The following is a 19,229-nucleotide window of genomic DNA, read 5'->3' on the forward strand; positions in this document are numbered from 1 at the left end:
TAAGGAACGGTCACAGACTGAAGCTCGAAAACGTGTAACCGCTACCCTCAACCGCCCAAGTGACGTATGCACCGCCCCCCACCTCCCCGCGCCCAATTTATTGACAAGGAAGGGGCGGGACCCGTTGCCCTCCGAGCTTCCGACTCGACCTGCCGTAAACCGGCGTTCTCTCGCGACACTGCCGCGCACCCGTTACGTGCGCGGCCCCCAGGCCTTCGTCCCCGTCCCCCTGCCCCTGCCCGTCCGCCTCCCACCCCACTTTCAGCCCGCGCCGCCATTCTCTCGTGCCCGCGCCGGTCGGTTGGTGGCGCCTTTGTCCCACGACGGACAGCTACGAGAACGGAGGAGGCCTTAGCGGCCTAAGTGTGTGTGACGGCAGCGGTGGTGGCGGTGGCTGCCCCTTGAGGAAAAGAACGGTTGGGGAAGGCCCACGGCTCTGGTAGCGGTGAGTGACAGGGATGGGGCGGAAACCAGGAGCTGTCAGCTAGGGTCTACGCGGTACTGGCTAATCGAATGGCAAGGCTGGGATGGGAGGATGAGGTGAAGGGAGAAAGGAGCTTGTTCGGCGCGCGCCTCCCCTCCCCCGCTCGCTCGCTCCAAACCCGGGCCCCCCTTTCGGTCTTCGGTCCTCGGTCCTCATTGGCCTCGTGCGCGCCCGCGCGCTATCCTCTCCTTCCCTTCGCGTCTCCTCGCGTGCTCCTCCAGGCTCTTCTCCCCCCGCCCCCCGGCAGCGTGGCGCGCGCTGCGCCGGGGCGAGGCCTGAGGTGTCTGAAAGGTTGGAAGGAGCGCGTTTCCTCCGCCGCCGGCGCGCGCCTCCGCCCCCACCCCACCTCCGTGAGCCGTCCTCCCTCAGGCCTTCTGGCCGTCCCGAGTCGTCCCTGTGTGCCGGAAAATGATGGGGCGCTCCCAAAGCTTCCCTTGGAGTTGGAGGACTGATCATGCCTTCCCCCGCCGCCCCGCCTCTGGCTCCAGCTTCGCCCCGGAGCGGTTGCCTTTGGCCTCTCCTCGTGCCGCGTGCCGTAGTTTGTTGTGCTTGAAGCGCCTGGTATGTGAAGTGCCTTGTAATTAGCACCCCTCGATTTCACGTGCGTACTCCGTTGTCGTTAACTGGCTCGATCACTCTTGTTCCCAAAGGACAGTGTCGAGAGCATACCTTTCAGGGTGTTTGCTCTGTTTCCTTCAAGAGCAGCCTGGTGGCTTCTTTAAAAAAATAAAAAAATAAAAAATAAATAAAAGACCCTTCTACGAGAGCTGATGGGAAGAGCTTTTGGTTTTTGAACTTGGGAAACAGAAATGGTGACACTTGCTGCCTAAATCAGTCTGTGGCGTGAAAACATGACGTTCAGAAAACACCGAAGCTCAATCCTTGTTTTACTTGGATTAAACAAATCTCACTTGTCTCTGTTTGTTGGCATATAAACAAAAGGATGGTTTCTTCCTTAAATCTAGTTTCTGCATCATCCCTTTCCCCATCTTTCTGTCATCCTTGAGATTTTCTTTGAAGTTTACCACATTCTTAAATGTGAAGTCCAAAACCAAGTTTGTAACTTCTAATGGAAATGACCCTCCCAGAAGCAATGTTCAATGTTGCATGCTTATAAAAATCTATTTGTTGAAGCCATTTAATATGTCTAGCTTTTTCGTAGGCCATAGACTGTTGTTAGAGTTTGAAGGGATGTCAGAGGTCATCTAAAATCTGTTCATTTTCCTATATATTTTTGACAGGCACTTTTTAAGTTATTTAAAGGGGAATTGTTAAATATAGTCAACTCTTGGGTTATTCTAGGGATTTCTTTTATTAATTCAGTATTATTTTGAAATAATGGTGTGGTTTTGATATAGAAATTGTATAAGACTGAGATCACCTCCAAGTTTCTAAACAACTTTCTTATGTAAGGGGAAATCAGACTTAGATTTCATTCAAGAGTCAGTTTAAGAACTTTGTGGGAAGAGTCATTTTGGACAGGAATTTGAGAATTATGATCTACCCTTCCCACCAAGAAAAGATTGGGTGTTTGAGTCTTACTTTTCCAAAAAATTATCACAATTACCTCTACATCATTGACCTGCAGGTGGCAGTGCATTTCTGAGACCCACTTAGTAAATAAGAATATCTGAATGAAATTTTACTTTTAAGAAAAGGAAGTCTTGGGAAAGAATGTTTAATATTTGTTTTCCTTCTCCTTAATGTTGCTTACTTGTGTTTGACACTTAGTGAGAAAAAATGAAATAACCATCCCAAAATATAAAGTTCACATGATTCACTAATGAGGAAAATTTTTACCTTCTCACTGGTTTTAAGTGACAGTATCACATAAGTGTGACCAAAAGGTTTGTCCTGTGAAATAAGTGTGCCAAAATCTTTGGAATGAAATTTAAGTGAACTATTGATTTTTAAAAGAATAATGACCTCCTTTCCCCTCCCCTACAGAAGAACTCTTCATCCTGTATTAGTAAATGGTAGTGGTAGTAATGAAGGGATCAAAGCACTTTCTGAAAAGGTAACAAATGGGGCAACACAAAACAGAATGACAGCAGAACACATAATGCCAGCATGCCTGCTGCTTTTCAGATAATTTTATTACCACCAGAAATAAATACTCTCACACATTGTCAGTTTTTCCCTCCTTTGCTAAATAGGGAAATTGAATAGGTCAACTACACTTGTTCTTTTTACATTAAGGAAATAATTGACCCCCCCAGTCAAAATTCTACTAAACTCTAAAGATGTTTCTCTTACCCTGCCTTTTAAAGCATTGCTTTCTATGAAGTTTAATGTTTTTTGACTTGTCTAGTGCAATGCATGTTTTTAAAAACTGTAAAGGAAAAGATCTCTTATCAACGAAGGAGTAAAGTTACTTTGGATGTGAAATTATTGAATTTCTTAAGACTAGTTTGAACCTGTAAATCAAAGGTAACCTTTTGAAAACTGTACAAAACTTTGACTTTTAAGGAAGATATTTTTTTGTGCCCAGTTGAATATTTACATGTTAAAAGTAGAATTGCCACAGGAAATTTATTCTTTAAAATTACTTGTGTTAAGAAAATTGATTGTGTTGCTTTACAAAAAAAAAGAGCTGTTTTAAGAAAGAATATAGGTTTTGTAAGAGAAATTTATAATTTATTATCAACTATCTATAATAACTTTTCTTGCTAGTACTCATGGTTTTTTATTCCAAATAATAAAGGATGTAATTTCCTTTTTGTCCCTATACAAATGCCATTTGTGTTTTTCCCTGCAACAGGTAAGGATAGACTCACAGACTCCTAAAATGGTATGAGTACATTGCTTTGATGCCATATTAGTGTGCTTTTTTATGGTTTCTTGTGTATACTCGGGGAAAGTTCACGCTGAGTTCAAAACTCAAATCTGCCCAAGAAAATGATTGAAATAGAGGCAGTAGATTGTAATTATAATTGTAACAATAGAAATAGAAGTAGTGGATTGTAATTTTAATTGTAACAATACTCAATCGCTATGTGCCAGTTTTCCAATTTAGAATTGCGGTTATGGTTCATGGATGAGTTTGTATTATTAGGTTTTGAGCAAAAAAATCTACAAAAATTTTGTTTAATAGTTTTGTAGTAGTTAGAAGTATCTTGAAATCCATTTACCTTCAAAAAGGAAGGGACAAGATGAGGGACTTGTTCATATTAAGTATCTTTCAGAATAATAGAAGCTATACAGTTAGAAGTAGTTTCTCCAGTATAATTGAAATCTACTTTTTAGACATCTTATTCCATTTTAAAATTCAACTATGTTTAACCCTCAAGCTTTAGATGTTTGATTCAGCTAATAGCATTAGCCTACTTTCACTTTCTTTGATTAAAAAGAAAGAAGGCCTCTGAACTTACTAACTTCAGATTTGCTTCAGATTTGCTCCCATTTTGCTTCTAGTGGTGTGAATGTGAAGTGGTACATATGTCCATAATTTTGTGAAGAGTTGCATTTGGATCTGAAAGCAAAATGTCTCAAAAGAGCAAGAGGAAGTCTAACGTCATCAACAAAACCCCACTGACAACTCTGATTCACAAAAGTTAGAGAACTTTAGTTGTCAATTTGCCCCCAAAGAGCCACAAACACTTGGAAGGCATATTATCAAAATGTGGCAACATCAGTGGTTAGTATTTTATTTTCTGCCATTTTATGACTGGGAAGTCAAAAAAGGAAACTTAAAATTTTAATGCACATCCAAAGAATACTTTTAAAGTCCATCAGATGGTATTGAACAGAATTAGTAGTAACAAACCTTTTTAGAGCATTAACATGATTAGAACTCTGTAACTTGAATTCACTTCTTTCACCCTGGATATTTAGTGCTTCCATTATCTTTGGAGATAACAATGTGAGTTCTACTGTCTATGCTATTCTAAATGTTTTCATTCTTAATGAAAGCCATAGTAATGGCTTCTGTAATTACTGTAACAGACTGAGGGGAGGAGAAGATAAGTCTTCCCCTGAAAGTCCCTATTTTAGGAGAAATTAAGTATCAGCTTACTACATAGAGGAAGGGGTAGACAGATATAGAGAATTAAAGATGTGTCGTTTTTCAGTTGTGTCTGACTCTTCATGACCTCCTTTGGGGTTTTCTTGGCAGAGATACTGGAGTGGTTTGCCATTTCCTTCTCCAGCTCATTTTACAGATGAGAAAACTGAGGCAGACTGGGTTAAGTGACTTACCCAGGATCACACAGGTAGTAAATGTCTGAAGCCTGCTTTGAACTCAGGAAGATGGGTCTTCCTGACTTCAGACCTACCACTCTATCTAGCTGCCCATAGAATGAAAACTAATTATCAGTAAAAATTAAGTCTTTTTTTTCTCTTGAATCGTCTGATATAATAGATGAATAACATTGAACCACTTGATATCTTTGAGGAAAAACCTCTGAACTCCATTATTAGAGATAGAGAACTTTCTTATGCTCCATACCCACCAGACCTGTCCCTCTCTTCCTCCCTGTTTGAACTAATGTTCCACCAAGGACACTAATAATTCTCTCATTGGGAGTGTTCGTTCTTCTTAAAGCATAAAGTAATACATATTACAAAATCTAATCAATTTGGACTCATTAATTCTGAATGTATATTTAGATGGAGGCTATGTGAAACTCTGAAAAAAAGTTTACTGAGAAAATAGAATAAATGATACTGGGGTTGTGGGGTATAGTTTGCCTATTAAGAGAATAAGTTTTTCCACGATTTTTTGGCATGTATGTGTACTATGGGATTATAAATTTATAACTAGAAGGGATTGTAGAGGTCCTGTAGTCTAGCTTCCTCATAGATGAGGAAGATGAGTCCCAAAGTACTGAAATGACTTGCCTGAGATTGCGCAAGTATTAAGTGGCATAGCTGAAACTCAGGTCATCTGACTGCAAATTTAGTGCTCTTCCATAGCACCTTATTACCATTACTGATATGTTAATTGTAAATTATTCTATGTAGTTCCCCCAAGGACCTCTACTTAACCATCCATAATTTCTTGTCCCAGTTGAGCTAGTGAATGTTTTAATAAAACTATATTTCATTTTTTTCTTTCTTTTTTTTTTTTTAGATTGGCCTTCTCCTTTATTTTTCCACAGTAGTGAAGGCTTACCATATCATTCTGTTTTTATCCAATCATTTATGCTATGAGGTGGAACAGATAGTACTATCTACATTTTTCTGATTGAAAACGCAGGGTACAGTGACAATAAATAACTTAATCAAGTTCTTAGAGCTGAGTGGATACTAGATGTCCTCATTCTCAGCCCAGTACTATTTTCATTAGGAAAGCAGAAACAGTGTGATAATAGAATGCTAATAAAGATTTTTGTTGGGATTGTTTAGGTTAATAAAATATCAGTAACAAAGAAAGGGGCAGAGGGGTTGTATAATGGGTCAATAGAGATTGTAGATTTAACTAAATAATATAGATTCTACCCTGTTTTGACAGTGGGGTCCCTGTGGATATAGATGTTGGAACTGGTTATCATTGTACAATCTAGACAGATCAGTATTCCCTAGGGCCTCTCAGGAATACTAGAATACTTTTCTTCATTCCTCTTTCTAGGAATGATGTTACTTTTGTCCAAATGCAAGTAGGTATATTCTTTTGTAGGAGAAAAGTAAACAGAATGAATGCATCCTTGGTGCTTCCAAGTGTAAGGAAACACGGATGGTGGTGGTTGTGGTGGGTGGTGGTGGTTGTGGTGGTAGTAGCAGTAGTGGTAGTAACGACTTACATTTATGTAGTGCTTAGTATGTGCCAGGCACTGTGATAAACATAAAGGACTGGTTTAAAAAGGGAAGCAAGATTTGGTTGATGAGATTATACAGTACATTGAATAGACATATCTAATTATAGAATGAACCAGGTTTGGTTTCTGGAAAAAGGAATAGAAAGAAAGTAGTAGTTTTTGGATATCATCTCTTGCCCCCCCCCCCATTTGAGAGCTCACTGTGACAGTCACTTTCTTGAAAACATATTTTTCTTTTAAAGTGCCATATAGTGACATCTTTCTCATCACCTTATCTGAGTTGAATAATTTCTGATTACTAAGATTTAATTCTTTTCTAATAAGTCTTTTGGGGTAGTTTTATAATTGTGCTATTTATATCATCCCTAGGAATGTTACAATGGCTAGGTGGTGGTGCTGTCCTTGGGTATTGATTCCTAGGCTCACAGTGCTACTAATAATTCCAGCCCTCAGTGTGTTCCATTGCTTAGGGATTCATGCCATATGAATGAAGAGGTCCAGATTTTGGAGGGGAAGAAGGGTTGCCTTTGTTAAAGGCAACTGGGATAGGTAAGGTAAGCCACTCTCATATTTACTACTTCTTGCAATATACATTTTTCACATGCAGATTTATCTAGAGACTATTGTGTGAAACATCTAAAATATAGTCAAAAATAAAACTATATTAACAATGAATCTTTATTTGGGAGTTTTCACCTTTTTCTTTTGTGTACTACAAACATTCAACTCCTTCCCATTCAACTGATCTTTCAAATTATTTTGCATTATGTATTTCTATGCCACATTCTTTGAATTGGTATGTTTTCTCTTTTTTAAAAACATTTTACTTCAGTTTTCAAAGTCACTTGAAAATAGACACATATTTAATCCAAGACTCTGCACCTTCCCATGTAATGGTTTTGAGTGGCAGTACGTGGCTCGGTGGATAGAGTGCCAGGCCTGGAGTAAGGAAGTCTTTCAGACTTCACATCTGACCTCAGACACTTCCTAGCTGTGTGACTCTGGGCAAGTCACTTAACCCAGTTTGCCTCAGTTTTCTCATCTGTAAAATGAGCTGGAGGAGGAAATAGCAAAGCACTCCAGTATCTTTGCCAAGAAAAACCCCAGATGGAGTCACGAAGAGTCAGACATGCCTAAAACAACAATAATATTGTTGGACCACTTAAATTATAGAAATAAACATTTGAGTTTGTTAGGGAAGAGAATGGCAGCCTACATGTTCTTGTTACAGGTGACAGGGTAAAGATAGAGGGAGAAGATGGAATTCTCTATCTTCTTCCTAGACACAATTTGCCCAATGTATTCATGCTAATCTTTGACACACTCTATTATGGTTTGGTCTTCCTGTAAGTACTTTAAAATAACAACTCCCTTCCTCCCTTATTTCTCCCTTCTCCCCTACATCAAACTTCCTCAATATAGACCATCCTGGCCTAGATAGATGTTGAAATTGAAGGTATTTGATTAAAGGAATTCATATCAAAACTCTTTAACTAATCCCAGAAATATTTACATTTTAAAAGGAAATCTTTTTAGTGAACTTTTGGTGGAATTATAAAGCCAGTGGAGGAGAGATGTTTTGGGAAAGAGTGGAAGGTAGATTTTCCTGGCTCTTGAATCATGTCATTTTGGAGTTGGTTCCCTTAAACTGATTTTGGTTTTCATGACTTATTCATCCTTCTTCCCTTAAAAACCTACAGATTATCTAAAAATTCAGTGCATTTTTTTTTAATCCTAATTGCAGACCTCTACTGCTCTTAACACCCCCTCAAAAAAAAAAAAAAAGACATCAATCCAGTGGGATAGAAAGAAAGGCTTGTTTGATTTGTCCAAGCCTTGTCCTTTCCAGACAAAAAAATTAGTATAGCTTCCTGCTCTTGGTAAAGTTTTGCAGTCTACAAAGACTTGAATAAAGAATGGACTGTTCAAGCACAGGAAGTCTTAAATTGGGGTGTCTAAATTAAGACTTAGTATGCTACTTTTAAAAGGTTGTTCATCTATGATTCCTGCAATGAAATGTGGAAAGTTGTTTTAGAGGTTTTATAGAAGAAACTTATATTAAACCAGACCAGCCAAATATATTTCCTAAATTTGGGGCTCAATCATAGTATCTTAGAGCTTGAAAGGAAACTTTAAAATCATCTAGTCTAATCCCTTTGTTTTACAGATGAGGAGACTGAGGCCCAAGGAAGGGAAGTGGCTTGGCACTTGTTTACTAGTATATTGCCTTTTCATGTAAAAAAAAATATTTTAAAATTCATACTCATACTCAAAGGTAAAATTCTATTCAAATGATTTAAAAGTACAAAGCATTGTAAAAAAAAACACTTATATTTGACTTTACAAACCGTTTTTAAAATTCTAGCATCCCTCAAAATATTTATTTCACTCTCACTAGAAATGCTTTTGGCATTTAGGCCATATAACACACTTCTTTCCGTTTTTTTCCACCCAACAACAGTGGGCAATGGGCAAAATTATGCAATGCATTGTTCCATACAGCTGGTTAGTGGAGGAGCCAGCCAAAACACAGGTCTTCTGACTCCCAAGCTTGAGCTCTTTTGCCTCCTTCTGAACCTCTGTGTGTCTGCCTATAAAACAGCAGTTCTCATCCCTGTCCCCTGGCCCTACCTCTCAACAATGGTGTTGCACCCTGTAGGTGCTCTGTGCACAAACAGCCTACTGTTGCAGAAGATCCTAGGAAGCCCCAGGAGCCACTCAGGAAAGGAAAGTTGCTTTCCAAATATAAGGTAGGGATAGGTGAGTGGTGGGCAACTGTCCTAATGGGCCAGAGATGGAGGGTGGAGGGATCTAGGAGGGATGGAGCTACTGGAAATGTTCAAAGGCTGGATAGCTACTTATCAAGGATATTAGAGAAGGGATTCCTATGTAGGATACATTTTCTCAGTAATTCTCTGGCAAGTAAGGGTTTGGATCAGATAACCCTAAAGATCCCTTCCAACTCAGATTCTATGATTCTTTATTATTCTAAAGTTGGTATCAATAGGTGGCATTCTAGAGTGAATAGAATTACCTGTAATTTAATGGAAAGCACATCTTAATACTATTTTTATCAACCCATCACCTAAATATTCATCTAATGCAGAATTTTTAGGTGCCTACAGCAGAATATAGCCCTGCTTTTATAGTAGATATTTTCTAAATGTTCTCACAATTGCAGAAATACTTTTAAAACTGGTGAAATGATGAGGAAGATGATTAGATTCCTATTTGTACTTGACATTATGCTACATTGTACAAAATGATTGAACAGACAGGCCTTCCCATCTTTAGACCATTGTTCTTAACAGCTAAATGATTCTGGTGGCACGTTTTCCCTAAAGAATATAAGAATATTCAAATCTAGAAATAAAAGGGTTTGAAGAGCAGGAGATTGCAGTTTGTAGAGACATGGTCCAGAGTATCATTGCTTCAGAACTATTGAGAAAATGTATCCTATGTTAAAAAAAAAAAAAAGTAACGATTGCAGCCAGGCCATGCTAAATAAAAAAAACCTACCTTCTATTTTTGTGAAATATGCTTCTATTAAGTTTTTTATTGTCCTCATTTTTTTTTTAATCAAAGGGCTATTGACCTTTTTTCTTATACTTAGTGGAGAAAGCTTCCTGATTTAAAAATAAAATATTCTCATTTGAAGATCCAGTTAGAATAATGTATATTGAATTGACCTGGAGAGTACACACAAAGTTAGCTGCTTTCTTTGTTGGATCTTAAAACTCTAGGTTATAACACTAAGTTCCTCCTTAGTTGTCTCAATTCAAGAATTTGAATAGGAATTTTTAAAAAAATCTAATAATCACTTTTAAGCATCATAGCTTTCTGGATGCTTAATAATATTTGATAATATACTTTTAATTGTCCCCATTTGGATTAAGGAAAACAAAACTTTATCACTTGATTGACTTTTCTAAACCAATTAGTTTTCGTGGATATAAGTAAACTTTGCGTTCCATTATTGTTTCATTGAATACATGTCTTCTGGTACCTCATCACTTCTCAGCTTCTCCAGTGTTCTCATTATCCATGTTACCAAGCAGTTTTTGGCTGACCACGTTAGTGTGTCTGTAACTTCATGATTCTATGTTAGTCTCCCTTTTGTACTTTATGTACTGTGTGTGCCAGGTTCTTCTGATAGAAATTTATTTAAAGGAGCATTTTTGGTGAAGTTACTAATTTCACTATTATAGTTTATAGAATATATTACTTTACTTGGGTCTGATAGACCAAATGCACTTGAATTGGAAGCAAGTTCTGCGTCTGGGCCCTTGAAAGTTCATTCTTGACTGTAAAGGGTGTTGAATTTTAGAAGGTCATAGTAGTATTCCATTTGACAGGACAATCAGCTATTTCTGCCATCTCATTATGAGAATTTTAATGGTAAAGCAGCATAAAACATGAGAATTGCCTGATAAGCTGGGCTGCTTGCCTTCTAAAACATTGTTAAGTTTTGAGCTGATTCTGGTCAACCATCATTTTACAGTAACAAAAAAAAATTGCTTAGCCCTTTGTTCTTTTTTACCTTATTAAAAACTTCAGAGGCCCTTAAAGCCAGTCTGTCTGAAGGCTGGTGAAGGGGGTTAAATTTGACCCTTCAGAAATTGTGGCTTCAAGACTTGCCACAGTGTTAGTCATTAAAGAATCAGTTTTGCCCAAGATTTGTATTCATTGTAAATCTGAGGGCCATTCCTTATCAAGTCATGACATTGTACTGCCTTAATAAAAATTGCCCAAGTGACAATGTGTCTTTGCTGAATGAATTTTTCTTGCACCATCTGTTTGGCAATTGTATTTTTTTTGCTGTTGCTCTCATTTGAAATGTGCTGATGATCTTGTTTTTATTCTGTAGCATTGAACAGATGGGTTGATTATTCTTTTCAGATATTAATAAGGCAGCGGAAAGAAGAAATATGAATACGGCTCCAGCAAGACCCAGCCCAGCACGAAGGTAAAGTACCCTGAAGCAGCGAATTACCCTGGGAGAGTCGGGCTTTGGGGAGTTAAGCCAAACTTCATCCACCAAGTGTCTCTTCTTCCCTTTCCCCCCAACAAATCAGAGGCGCTCAAGTGAACGATAAGAACATGAACCATGTGTGAAGGGCCTTGCTGCTTTTTTTAAACATCAGGAGATGCAGAGGAAGCTTTGTGTGTCCGGTGCCAAACCCAGCAGCGAAGTTCAGCGTGCAACGAACGTTGCGCGGGATTTGAAGAGGACAAACTGCTGTTTGTCCGTGGCTCATGTATCAATGGCAAGCAAACCTCTGCATCTATAAGGATTGCTTGAGGTCTTCAGTGTGTCCCATGCTGCCCTACAGCACAGTTATCACTGTTTCATCTCTTCATTCTTAAAGGCTGCCAGTACAGACTGGTTTTATGAAAAGCGCAGCTTAAAAGGATGCTGTCCCTGTGTCACACATCCTTTTTTTCATGCACATTTGGGTTACCGACTTGGAAATGAAATCTACCAGCCCTATCAAAACCTCTTTTGGAAATGCAGGGCATTTTCCCCACTCCGTTTATACTCTGGGTGTGTACAAAAGATATGGTCTTGATGTGACTCTTCGGGATATAAGCCTGTGTTCCTATCTTTGTCAAAAGGAGAAACTTTAATGTTGTTATCCCTTCCACCAGAGGAGGATATATTGTATCCTCTCTGCCTCTGCAGCTCACAAGTGCAGCCTGTATTTTCAGTTTTGTTGTGAGTTGCAGATGTATTCATGCCTGATGACTCTAAAGGAGTCAAATGACTACTCAATATGGATTTTTGACTTTGGACCTAAGTTAAAATACAAGTTTACTGTAGTAAACTGAGCACTACTATTATTTCAACACAGGAAGGGATACAGTGTATCTTTGCCTATACAGTTAACAACATGGGTCACTACTTTGTGTACCTTAGCTTAACTGAACAATTACATTGAAAATACCATTTGGGGGTAGAAGGTTCTATATGTTATCAGCTTCACTTCACAGATGGAATGATTGCTATGTGGTTTTGCGTGTACTTATGCTCATGTCAGGTGTGGAGTATATCGATAGATTCTGTATGTCCCTATGTGGCACATTTAAGGTACTCTCTGGGTGCATGGTTATGCTTCAGCATTCAGGTCTTTTTCCATTTTTACTGTTCTGCAAAATAAAGTGACATTATAAATACAACTACATTGCTACTGTCAGGTAGATCTGTGCACCCTTGTGAATTGAGTGCAGAGTGTTAGCAAATACTCTGGTTATGCCTATAGATCTGGACAGATACATTTATATGCATAGTCCCGCTTGTTCAGATACCTTCACTCCACTATAGCCACCCACACGGAGTGGTACTACTTTTGATCTTGTCACCATCCAAAAGTGTTCCAGTGCTTCTGTCATTAACACCGATGTTGTCCTGTCAGGTCATAATTGCTTATCCTTCTGTCTCTCTCTGTGTCTTACCTGTTTTGAACCTGTTCTCCATCAGCTAGTCCCTCCACCTTATTTTTCCTAGGCTCTCACCCCTGCTTTGGCCTTTTCTTGTTTAAAAATCTTGACCTATAGTTAACCAATTCATTTTGATACTGTCCTTTACCCTTATGTCCCTTCCTCCTTATCCTTCCACTACTAATCCCTTTTTTAACCCCAACTCAAGATTACTCCCACCATGCACTTTCTCTCCCAAATATTTCTTGCTGAATAATGATGAAATCATAGAACTGTGCTGAATAAGTCCACTACAAATTTATGTTATCCAGTCTCAACTGGACCCTTGCCATACACAATAGTCCCCTTAATCTTTTCCTAGTTGACTCTGTCCTACTCCTCACATAGTCTGTTCCAGACTTTATCTTCTCTCCTCAAACTACCTACACAATCCCGCCCCCTCCCAAAAAAAGACCCCTCCCCTCAACAGAAGACTTTGACAAATACTTAACCAAAAAAATTAAGTCCATCTGTTGCAAGCTTTTACCTCACCCCAACTCTACACTCCAGATCACCTCAATATCTTTTCTTATTCTCTTCTTCTTACATCTTAAAGGAAGTAGTCTTTTTTCCTAGCAAATGCCAGCCCCTCTGTTTCTACCCTTGGTCCTATCTCCTTCCTCTTCCAGTAGCTTGCCCCTTCTATCATTCTTTTTGTCTCCCTAATCTTCAATTTCTCATTACCCATCTCCTCAAACTATCATTCTATATCTCTCCTTTTTATAGTCAAACTTCTATTTAAAAAAAAGCCTATCTATATTCATTGTCTCCATTTTCTTACCTCATACCTCTCAACCTGTTGTAATCTAGCTTCCAACCTCATCACTCAATGGAAACTTCTCCCTTGAAGTTACCAATCACCTTTTAATTGCCATATCTAATGGCTTTCAGTTCTTATCCTTCTTAACCTCTCTTCAACGTTGAACTGCCCAAGCTTACTTCTCTATGGGCTTTGTGACAATGCCCTCTTCTAGTTCTCCATTGACTGCTAGTTCTCAGTCTCTTTGATGAATCATTATGTTATCTTTGTCCTATGTCCTGTGCTTCTCTATACCCTGGGGCATTTTCCTGGGCCCACTTCTCCATATTCACTTTCTTGGTAATCTCATCAGTTCCCATGGGTGCAATTATAACCTCTGTGTAGATAACTCCCATATCTATATATCCAACTCCATTATCTCTTCTGAACTTTGGTTCTGCACCACCAACTGCTTTTTTGAAATCTCTAGCTAGATATCCCAAAGGCATCTCCAATTCCATTTCTAAAACAGAACTTATTACCTTTTCCCATACCCCCTTCCCTCTTCCTAGCTTCCCTATTTCTGTTGACAATGCCACTGTCCTTTTAGTCACCCAGGTTCAAAACCTCAGAATCATTGTCATCTATTTACTTTACCTCACAGCCATGCTTTTGCCATGTCTTATAGGTTCTGTATCCATAATCTCGCTTGCACTCCTCCCATTCTTTCCCATTTCTGTCCATGCATTGAGCTATCAACCTAGTTCAGATCCCCATCCCTTCTCCCCTGAACTATTGCAATAGTCTCTTAATTGGTCTCCCAGTCTTCAGTCTCTCAGCCCTTTCCAATCTGCCCTCTGCTACCAAAGTGATATTCCTAAAGCATAAATCTGGCCATGTCATTATCCTATTCAAGAAGCTCCAATGGCTCCAACATCCTTCTAGAATGAAAAAAATTCTATTATTTAACTTTGAAAGTCCTTCATACCATGGCTTCTGCATTCCAGGCTTATTGCACATTACTCTCTTTCATATACTCTTATATTCTGGCCAATCTAACCTACTTGGTGTCCCTTGTACATAGCATGTACCTGACTCCATGCCTTTGCAAAGACAGTTCTCTATGTCCAGAATGAACTCCTTTCTCAACTCTACCTTGTTGAATTTCTAGCTTCCTTCAAAACTCATCTCAGGTTCTACTTCTTTAAGAAGTTTGTCCTGATTACCCTCCCCCCAAGTTGCTAGTATCCTCCCCCAGGAATTATTTTGTATATATTTTTATTCTGTGTCTACATGTTCCTCCCTACCCATTGAAAGTAAGCTCCTTGAAAGCAGAAACTATTTTGTTTTTGTCTTTATATCCCCAATGCATAATATAGTATCTAGCACATAGTAGGCACTTAATGAATGCTTGTGAATGAACGAATGAAAGGTATATACTGTATATCTTTTCTGTGTACCTTAGAAAGCACAAGTAAATTTTTAGGCATTCTGAGACAACTGCAAAACCTCAGTTGAACCTCAGTAAACCCAGTTTATGTCTGCTCTCCTCCTTACCTCATACCTCTCTGCAGTTGTGCTACAGATGTTAGGTGGACACATCTGTTTTCTTCCTGCTGTACTTCACAGCCCAAGTAAATATGGAAATTAGGCCTGTGTTTCTTTTTTTTCCCTCTCGCATTCAGGTGGATACGGAGTATATCCTACCTGTGTATGGTAAAACTAAAGAGTTCAAGTGGAAACTGACTATGTGGTTGCCAAATAAATTGAAAGTGGATATGTTGTATATCCATTTTTCAAGAAATACTGATTGGTATAGCTTATATTCCTTGACCTGAGTGGCTTACAAAAGAAATGCACTGTCCCTCCCTTCTGATATTCCTGATTACACTGCAGAGAGTATTCACACTGTGTCACAGGGAGATGTGATTCCCTTCCTTTCCTCCCTAAGAGATACTTACAATCAGTGTAGTGGTATCTGTTTGTCTCACCTACAAGACAAAACAATAAGAGAGATGGCAGAAGACAATGTGCCTCCTATTAATATGTTTTGAGAGGGATACCAGTTTTTAAAGGTATTAATGAATGTTTAACCAAATGCTTCGTAAATTTCCCATTGATGGTAAATAGTCCACAAACATTGTCTGTGTCAGGGAAATAACTAACTACACAAGTCAAAATCCTTCCACCAAGATATTAATGAAGAAGATGCATTTTCTAGCCTTAAATGTACCATCATCAGTAGAGGGAAAATAGTGTTACATCTTTTTTAAATAACCAAAAACATAAGCAATGTTATTTAGAAACTGCCTTTTAAAATGAACCCTAGTGCCCTTACCAAATGTAAACGTATATCCATGTAGATCACCACTATATTTCCCTTAATGTCACCTTTCTGAGAAATGAGTTTTAGATGAGGTTTTGGGAGTGAGGTAACAGTAGGAATTGGCCTGCTGTTTTATTACAGTAAACAATAGGGACAACTGGGCTAATTCAGATTCCATTAAGAATCAGTCTTCCTCTTGGTAATATGTTGCTCACTGGGTTCCCCAGCAGGCTATCATAACATGATGCATTTTTAAACAGGCATGCTGATTTGCTGCAAAAAAAAAAAAAGAGAGAAATGTGTTTGTTCACCACAATCCTTTCTGAACATAATATCTAAAAGTGAATGCTAATATCAAAGAATAAAGCTTCTCCTTTAATTAATAATGTAGTCCCTAAAGCTAAACAGATGAAAGAATGTATTCAAAACAAAACCTCTAAGTAACTGGGTCAGTATTTTTGTCATTATCTCTAAGATAAGAGTTCTGGACAGAAAGAACTTTATTGTAATATTTCTGGTGCGTGGTTAGTCTCTCAAAAGATTTTGTCACTTCTCTTAGAGGTGAGTATCAGGTACCATTCCTGCTTCAAATGTCTTCTTCCAACTGAAGCCCACAGTTATCGCTGAAGACACTGAAATGTTGACAGGTACAGTTGGTGCTCATGTAGATTTTACATGCGTCAGGATCCCTTTTCCTTGATTACTACTTTCTGTTATAACAAAAACGGTGTGCCATTTGCTACCTCTGCTGAACAAGAGTATTTGTTTAGGTTCGGACTTCATTCTTCCTCATTTTTCATAAGAAAATGGTGTTTAAGTGCCATAGCGTCTTTGTTTTGTAAGGTTATGTTGTTTTCTTGAAAATGGCGAAACGAACTCCAGTAATTACAAAAGCTTTCACAGGACTGTCGCCGCTTAACATGTCTAAGGTGGGCTGGACATCTGCTAGCTCATCTTTCTATTAAGTAATAACTCCTGAGTGAGTCATAGGTACGTATTGCCCTCTGTTAAGGTATGGTCTAATCATCTTGACTGGGAAGCTACAACTTCAGATGACTCTACATGAGGGACTCTGCTTTGGAATAAATTCAAATCAGGGCCCAATCATCACTGAATCATTGGGCTCTTACAGATCTAGGCCATTTGGTTCCCATTTGGGATTTAGCACATCTTATCATGAGTGATAAGGTGTCAAATAGTAATGCTAAACTTGAAGGGATTAGGCATTGACTCCCTGAAAATGCAAGGCAAAGACAAGGACTGTAATGATACCAGGTACACTCCATATTTCCCAAGCATTTCCATATGACCTGAAGAAGAAAGAACAAAATGATCCTTAATACCGTGTTTGGATTATTTTCTGTCTACCTCATCTTACTTTAATTTTGGAAAACATGTTGAATCTAGCCATCATCAAGAATCATGGAGCTTGAAGTTGTCTTTCAGCAGAGCACCAGTTTATTTGGATTGATGAGACTCTTGTTGTGTTTTATTACCACCAACTCTTTGATGTGAGGCAGCCATATCTATAGGTAGTCTTCATGGTTCTTTACTTCTGGTGTGTCATCCTCTGTCCTACAGAACTTTGATAGAGCTTTCAGTCCTCAGTGAATGCCATCTATATCTGGAATGATGAATCTAGCTGAGAGAACAAGAGATTTTAAATTAATGCCTGGAGGAAGACCAGTTTTCTCCCCAGAGAGGAAACCAGCATGACTTGATTTGCAACATATGAGGGGACTTAAAAGATTTAATATGTTTCCTTTCCCCAAATCATGTACGTATCTGTATTCCTGGTTTCTAATGGAATCATGCAACCTTGTGGCAAATAACCAAGCTGTCACACAGAAGACAACCATTCTGAAAGTTGTATTTATATGTGACAGAGCAGAAGCTTGAATAACTGATGAAGGAAAATTCTTTCGGGGAGTAGGGCAAGGAAAGAAAAGCTAGTTTCCGAAGGCAAAAGAACACATGATATAAGATGGTAAGCAGTAAGAAGTAATAAAGAAGACATTGGTATTAGCCCCTCCCTCTCCTTCTAAAAGGATGAAGAACCAGAAACCATTCTGAATATGATACCCAAGGCCTTGTTGCAGTATCCTGTTACTCAGACATGAGTTCATTTCTCAACAAAAAGAAGATCCAGCATCCCCAGATTCATCAATCAGTGCTTCACTTTATATTCTGGGTCTTTAGGTACCTGAATGGAAAATGCAAAATGGAATGGAAAATATCTACCACTTCAAAAAGGAACATTTGAACTGACGGCCTGGGTTTCTCATATTTGTCCCAGTCTTCCATAATGGACATGACAGCACCCCTTAGGTAAAAACTGTTTGTTTTCTTTTGAGTAGTAGGGAATTTGGGACATAATTTTGGAAGTGATTTTTTATTTAACTTGCCTATATCTGATCTCTAGGTTTCAACCCTGAAAGTCTGTAATCACTAGTCTCTCTTAGCATCTAATAACCTGGTATTTGAAGAGGTGATGCATTTGTTTCTTTTACTGAAACACTTCTAGTATCATGGGATGATGTTATGAACCTTCTTATGCTTAAGAAACCTGCTTTTGAACCACTTGTTATCTAAGGTCAAGGCTGTCACCCAGAAGATTTTATTCTGGTGGCACTTTGAATCCTGCACATTGTAGTTTTCTTATTGTTACCAGTGTTCTTGTTTTGAGTAAGCTGTAGGGGGTGGCAGCAGGGGTCATTTTGTTCTGGGGTTAGTTGTTTGTTTGTTTTTTTTTTATTTGGGTTTTAAAGTGAACCTAAAGCTTTTTTGTACCTGTACAAAAAGAGCAATCTCGCATGCTATTCATCTTCCAAAGGATAGAAAATTACTTGCCTTTTCATTTTAGAGTAATATCTTCCCTTCCACTCCCCCCCCACTAGTCCTTTTCATCTTTCCTATCTTTCTGCTGTGACTATTAACTTTTCTACCTTTTTACTCAGCGAATAATTGAGGGAAGCATTAGAGGGTTGTTTCAGATGGACTTTAAAAACTCTTGTGCTAAGGGGAGGTCTTATCTGTCATAAACTGGAAGCCTGAACCCATTATTTGATAATCTAGGCTAAAAGTCAACCTCCAGAGAAGGAGACCTAACAGGTAAGTGAGGTATTTCCTTGGAATCAAGATAAAGAAAATTTAACATGGAGTTTTTTCTTTTTCCTAAAGTTATTTGCAATTGTACTGTGAAAATATGAAATTTTTGCCCTCCTCTTCCACCTGCAGGCCTTTCTGAGCCTTAAAGCTGGTTGTTTGGCTGGCTGGCTGGCTCTGAATGTGTTGGGTGTATGTGTTTGTGGTCTGTGGTCTGTCAGGTTACTGATCTCTCGGAGTCCTGGGAGCCATCCAGGAACACTAAGAGCTGTTGCCAATTCTAATGACTACTAACAAACACTCCCCAGGGTGGGTTTATCCTCTAATTCATAATGGCTTCAA

General features: G+C 38.8%; 1 protein-coding gene across 5 annotated transcripts in view; it reads left to right on the plus strand.

The window, feature by feature from the left end:
* The first annotated feature begins 256 nt into the window (after positions 1-256).
* The window catches only part of NCOA5 (nuclear receptor coactivator 5), a 30,658-nt gene continuing 11,685 nt past the window's right edge, over positions 257-19,229 (plus strand). For 2 of the 5 annotated variants that reach the window (XM_027869772.1, XM_027869775.1), the window contains exons 1-2: positions 257-445; positions 11,140-11,206. In XM_027869772.1, the coding sequence (XP_027725573.1) occupies positions 11,169-11,206 (38 nt within the window). In that variant the 5' untranslated portion in view covers positions 257-445; positions 11,140-11,168. Of the gene's footprint in view, positions 446-6,609; positions 6,795-8,899; positions 8,991-11,139; positions 11,207-19,229 lie in introns of all 5 variants that reach the window. The other 3 variants (XM_027869773.1, XM_027869774.1, XM_027869776.1) reach the window with 3 other exon arrangements.

This window comes from Vombatus ursinus, unplaced genomic scaffold, assembly GCF_900497805.2.
Source record: "Vombatus ursinus unplaced genomic scaffold, bare-nosed wombat genome assembly UNPS02014793.1, whole genome shotgun sequence".
Classification (NCBI taxonomy): Eukaryota; Metazoa; Chordata; class Mammalia; order Diprotodontia; family Vombatidae; genus Vombatus; species Vombatus ursinus.